Source organism: Lottia gigantea, assembly GCF_000327385.1.
Source record: "Lottia gigantea unplaced genomic scaffold LOTGIsca_202, whole genome shotgun sequence".
Classification (NCBI taxonomy): Eukaryota; Metazoa; Mollusca; class Gastropoda; family Lottiidae; genus Lottia; species Lottia gigantea.
Genome location: NW_008708415.1, coordinates 54,117 through 59,887, shown reverse-complemented (window position 1 = coordinate 59,887; position 5,771 = coordinate 54,117). Strand labels below are relative to the sequence as shown.

General features: G+C 30.0%; 2 protein-coding genes across 2 annotated transcripts in view; both read left to right on the top strand.

Annotated features, from left to right (window-relative positions):
- Positions 1–857, top strand: part of LOTGIDRAFT_174547 (hypothetical protein) — a gene marked incomplete at both ends in the record, with an annotated part of 1,320 nt that extends 463 nt beyond the window's left edge. Inside the window, one exon of the mRNA XM_009053884.1 lies at positions 93–857. Within this exon, the coding sequence (XP_009052132.1) occupies positions 93–857 (765 nt within the window). The remainder of the gene's footprint in view (positions 1–92) is intronic.
- A 3,255-nt stretch (positions 858–4,112) lies between these two features.
- On the top strand, positions 4,113–5,771 carry LOTGIDRAFT_174546 (hypothetical protein; the record flags this gene model as incomplete). Its single annotated transcript, XM_009053883.1, has 3 exons — positions 4,113–4,230; positions 4,571–4,771; positions 5,146–5,771. The coding sequence occupies 3 exons, from the start codon at positions 4,113–4,115 to the stop codon at positions 5,769–5,771; spliced, it is 945 nt and encodes a 314-aa protein (XP_009052131.1).

The window sequence follows — 5,771 nt, the reverse complement described above, 5'->3', positions numbered from 1 at the left end:
TGAAATATGATAAACTTATTGTGGGTCAAGAGGTATTCACGTTTAATCTCGAAACAAATGAGATAATATGTTTGAAAAGTTCTCATCAATAGCAAGCAAACAGTAACCTCATCAAACCTGAACAAAATCATGATAACCTATCAGTAGTGTTTTGGAACATTGAAGGACTCCAGTCAAAACTTAATGAACATTATTATGACATCACAGATGTGATTAATGGATACGATATCATTGGATTTACCGAGACCTTTCAAAAAGCTGGAGAAAGTTTTAAAGATCTGTTTCCAAACTTTATACAATATGAGTGCGCAAGAATATGTGAAACGGATAAAGCATTCGGTGGTGTGGCTTTATTCCTTAAGAAATGGTTGGTGGATATTACGGAAAAAGTGGATACATGTATTGAATGTGAAGAGACTATTTGGCTTAAACTATCACTAAAAAAGCTAGGAAGAAAACACAATCTATTTGTTGGTCTTGTGTATGTCCCACCAGAGGGGTCGATATTCTACTCAAATAAACCTGCAAACTGCAATATACAGCATATCGAAGTAGTCATCAGAGATATTAGACTGAAATTTCCATCTGACGAAATGTTACTTATTGGTGATTTTAATGCCCGGACGGGCATCGAAAAAGACTTTATCCACGACCAGTCTATCTACAATCCGTACATGTATACTTTCCAAGAACAATACGGGAATGAATCCAGCAAATATCAACAACTACGTGAGAACAAGGATAAATTTGTTAACACATTTGGTAATCGGCTTCTGAAATTTTGTTGTGAGTATGATTTTGCTATCATCAAAGGCCGTGTCCCCCCGTTTGAACAGGGCAATAACAAAACTCAATAACCTGTTTTACGAAGTAGGCGACGCTGTTGGACTGAGAAAAAGACAGAATTATAAGCCATTACACAAAAAACAACCATGGTTTGACAGAGAATTAGAAAATCAACAGCGTCGGAAAGAGAAACTGCTTAAATCGTTTCGCATTAACAACTCTGCTACTACATTAAGTGAATATTGTGAAAGTAAAATTGAGTATAAAAATATGTGCCATAGTAAAAAAACTGCTTCACAATGGAAGAATCAAAGACGAACTTCTAAATCTCTCAACCGAGAAGAATCCTACTATTTTTTGGAAGAAAATTAAAAGTTTCATTCAAACGAAGAGTGTTCAAACACCTGAAATTAACAGTTCAGAATTTTATACCTATTTCAATGAACTTCTAAACCCTATAAGTGAGGAAACTGACCCTGAATTCAGTGAACTCGTGACGAGGACAATAAATAATACAGATACCTGTACCGATTTAGATATTTCTGGCATATGCAAGCTAAATAACATTATTTCAGACGAGGAAATAGTTTGTGCTATAAACAATATGAAAAATGGAAAAAGTAGTGGTGAGGACTCAATCCCTATTGAATTTTATAAATGTTGTCTCAATGAGTTACTTCCCCTTATTAATAAGCTGTTTAACAAAATATTTGTTAGTGGTAACTTCCCTGACGGCTGGTCTTCCTCGATCATTGTACCCCTTTATAAAAAAGGAGATTGTACATTTCCCAGTAATTATAGAGGCATTTCGCTTTCAGATGCAATAAGTAAGTGGTTTACATCTATTCTTAACAGCCGTCTTACAAAATGGTCTGAGGAAAACCAGTTGCTAGTGGAAGAGCAAGCTGGGTTCAGAAATGGTTACTCAACCATTGATAATGCATTTATTCTTAATTCTCTTATACAAAAATATCTAAATAAGGGTAAAGGTGGTGTATTTTATTGCGCATTCGTTGATTTTAGACGCGCATTTGATGGTTTAAATAGATTGAAATTAATGTATGTTCTGATAAGAAATAATGTAAACGGCGCAATGCTACAAATGTTAAAAGGTATTTATAAGAAAGTACACTGCAAAGTTCGTTGGAATAGTTGCCTCTCAGAATCATTTACCTGTAGCTCTGGTGTGAAGCAGGGGTGTATATTAAGTCCCTGGTTATTTGGCCTCTTCATTAATGAACTGGCTACTTCCCATAAGTCTGATTGTGTCTCTGGCATTTTTGTTGATAATACGATAGAAGATATCTTTTCGCTTCTATTTGCTGACGATTTAGCCCTAGTTGCAGACAGCATTGGGGGTTTACAAAATCGGTTAAATGTACTGGAACAATATTGTAAACAGTGGAATATGGATGTTAACCTTGACAAATCTAAAGTCGTAGTATTTAAGAATGGCGGTTCTCTCTCTCGGAGGGAAAGATGGTATTACATGGGTTCAAAGTTAGAGACCGTGTCACATTATAGGTATTTAGGTATTGAATTTTCATGTCATTTAAAGTGGAATTTTAATTGTTCATATTTATCCCAACAGGCCACGAAAGCTTTAAATGTTATAAAGAAATGCTTATCTAATACAGGAACACGAAATATTAAAGTTGCATTCGACTCAATGGTAGGTCCCATATTATATTATGGTTCCGAGATTGAAAGTGTACAAACTAAATTTTGCAAATGGCTTCTATACACTGGACAAAAAACCACTAACAACATGATCAGAGGTGAATGTGGGAGGTATGAGCTTTATATTAACTATATTTGTAGACCTATTAAATATTTTTTGAAAACCCAGGAAATGGGAAATCACAGATTACCAAAACTATGTTATAATATGTTATATAACCAAAGTCAAATAGGTAGAAACAATTGGTGTACGTCTGTTAAAAATATACTATTAACGCATGGTTTTGGCGATGTATGGTTTTCACAAGGAGTGGGTAACATAAAACAATTCATTTGCATATTCAAACAACGACTTAAAGACAACAGTCTTCAATCTTGGCAATCAGATATTACTACTTCTACCATATGTCAGTTCTATTCCATTATAAAAAATGAATGTGAAAATTATTTAAACTCAAACTTATCTCAATCCTTAATTTTTCATCTAGCTAATTTTAGATGTTCAAAGCATAAGTTAAATGTAGAACTTGGAAGACATCATAACATTCCATTTCATGCTAGATTATGTAATATTTGTAATTATAAACAGGTAGAAACAGAATACCATTTCATACTTGTCTGTCCAGTGCTACAGGATCTCAGAGTTAACTTCCTGCCAAAATATTGTCACTCAAACCCAAACGATTTCAAACTTAAATCTCTATTTACAAGCAAATCTATAGATGTCCAAAAAAACTTAGCTTTGTACATAAAAAAAGGATTAGATATTAGACAAGAAATACTCTCATGAATTTTATCCAATCGACTTATTGTATATACCTGCCTTAATTAAAAGTTTGAACTATTATTTTGTATAATTAATTAATATGTGAAATCTAGATTATTATTTTGTATATAATATATGTGAAATTAAAATTATTATCTGTATTTGTTTAATATACTATATTTAATATTTAAATTATTTTTGTATATTCTATATTTGAAATTTATTTTATTATATGCATTTTCTTTATTAGAAAATTCAAATCTATTTTTGTTAACGTTTGTACCATGACGAAAGTCGTATAGTACTTGAATAAACTAGTAAAATAGACAAGCATTTACGCTTTAAATTTTTTAAATTTAAATGCAAATTTATGTTCAAAATATTATTGAATGTGTTTTATCAGAATGTAATACAATTTTTTTCAAACACAAACTACGTATATATTTCAAAAAAACCGACTTTTAAAAATGAATGAATTTCTCGATAAATATGGAACCGATACAACCACAAACTTTCAACTTATGAGATGGGCGAATGAGTTAAATATATCACCGTTTTATTATTGTATGAGAGATGAAATAAATGATCTCAAATATAAGAAAGGTAAATTTTACGCTATAGCAAATATACATACTTCCGATCAAAAAGGAGTTCATCATTCTGCTTTGTACAAAGACTCTGACTTTTATTTCTTCGATTCTTATGGATTAGAACCCACTGAAGAGATATTACAATTGACTAATAAACAAATCAAATGTTCAACATTTCAAATTCAATTACCGGGACAAAAGTTTTGTGGTCAGCTTTCACTTTGGGTTTTATATCAGTTGAGTTTAGGAAAACAATTCGAAGAAATTATAATAAATTTAACTTAATAAAAATGGCGAATAAGTTTGGATTAGGTTCTTTATCTTTAGAAACCAAAAAACCTAACACAACAGCGTGGATAAATAAAACCAAACCTTACTTCCTAGATCAAATCGGAGACACTCTTCAAGGTGATTTAGATATGAACAATTTTAGCATAACTAATTTAAAGCCTCCGGAAAACGATAATGATGCCATTCACAAGAAATATTTAATGGAACAATTAAATTTAATTGAAGTAAAGTAAATAAAAACCATTTAAACGAAAGAATAGGCGATGTGAAAAGATTCTTCAAACGTCAACTAAATAATTAAGATTTTATTGATGATACTAAATTACAACAAGAAGTAACAAGTTTAAAAAATTTTATTCAACAACAATTAGTCAATGTAGTAGATAAAACTCATTAGATGATAAGATTACAAAGCAAAAAATAGATCTTAAACAACTAATAGATCATATTAATCCAGGTATAAGTGAAGACAAATTAACCGCATTAGAAAGTAAACTTAGTGATGATAGTGAAATACAAAAACAAATAGTCGCTATTCAACAACAATTAATCAATGTAGTAGATAAAACTCAATTACAAAATTTAAGTTCATTAATATCTAATTTAGATGATAAGATTACAAAGCAAAAAATAGAACTAATAGATAATATTAATCCAGGTATAAGTGAAGACAAATTGCAACGGGAATTAACTAAATTTAAAACTGAATTACAAAAAGAACTAACAAATATTCAACAAAACATAGATGATAGTGTTATTCAACAACAGATAACCACTATTAATAACCTAGTTTTAAAACAGGATAAAAATATACTAGCATTAGAAAAAAAGTTTCTCAAGAAAGAATCATATTATTTCAATATTTGGGTTTTGATAGTGGTTCTATTACTGATAATATTGATAAATCAAAAGACTATGAATATAAAACATATGGATTTACAGCAAATATTAGACTATATTCTGCTCCAAATTATCCTATTCTTCCCAAAAAAATTTTTGATGTTAATTATCCATATATTTTTAAATTTCGAGGAAAACTTACAATTGAAATAACATTTCCTATACAGGTAAAAGTTGATTCATTATTCTTCAGACAAGATTCAATATCATCTAATAAATTTAACGCTCGCAAAGTTCTTCAGTTTATCAATGGTACAAAAAATGTAGAAACTAAAGAATTAGAAATTAACGACAAAAACAACAAGATTAGTCACTTACATGAAATTAAAACGAATGGACAATATATAGATAGGTTTAGAATGTTAATCATACCAGATAATGAAAAAGATGAATTTTTATTGAGTGATTTTGATATGTTATTGGAGACTGAAACTCCACCATCAATGAATATTATTAGAAATCCAGAACCAGAAAAAAAAGATGTAAGCGATTATGAGTTTTTACGAGCAACAGACTTTGAATACGTAAAACTATATTTTGTTGATAATGATATATTTACCTCAGTCGATATTCATAAAAGTCAACAAAATCAAAAATTTTTAATAAGAGATGGTGTATACGTTAATATATCAATCTATATTGAAAAACCAAAATTTTCAGTTCATCTGAATAAGATAAATGATTCGAAAGAACAAATATCATTAGTAACTGTAACAGTTAATAGTAAAGCAGCTATATCAGAAGTTCACTTAATTTAA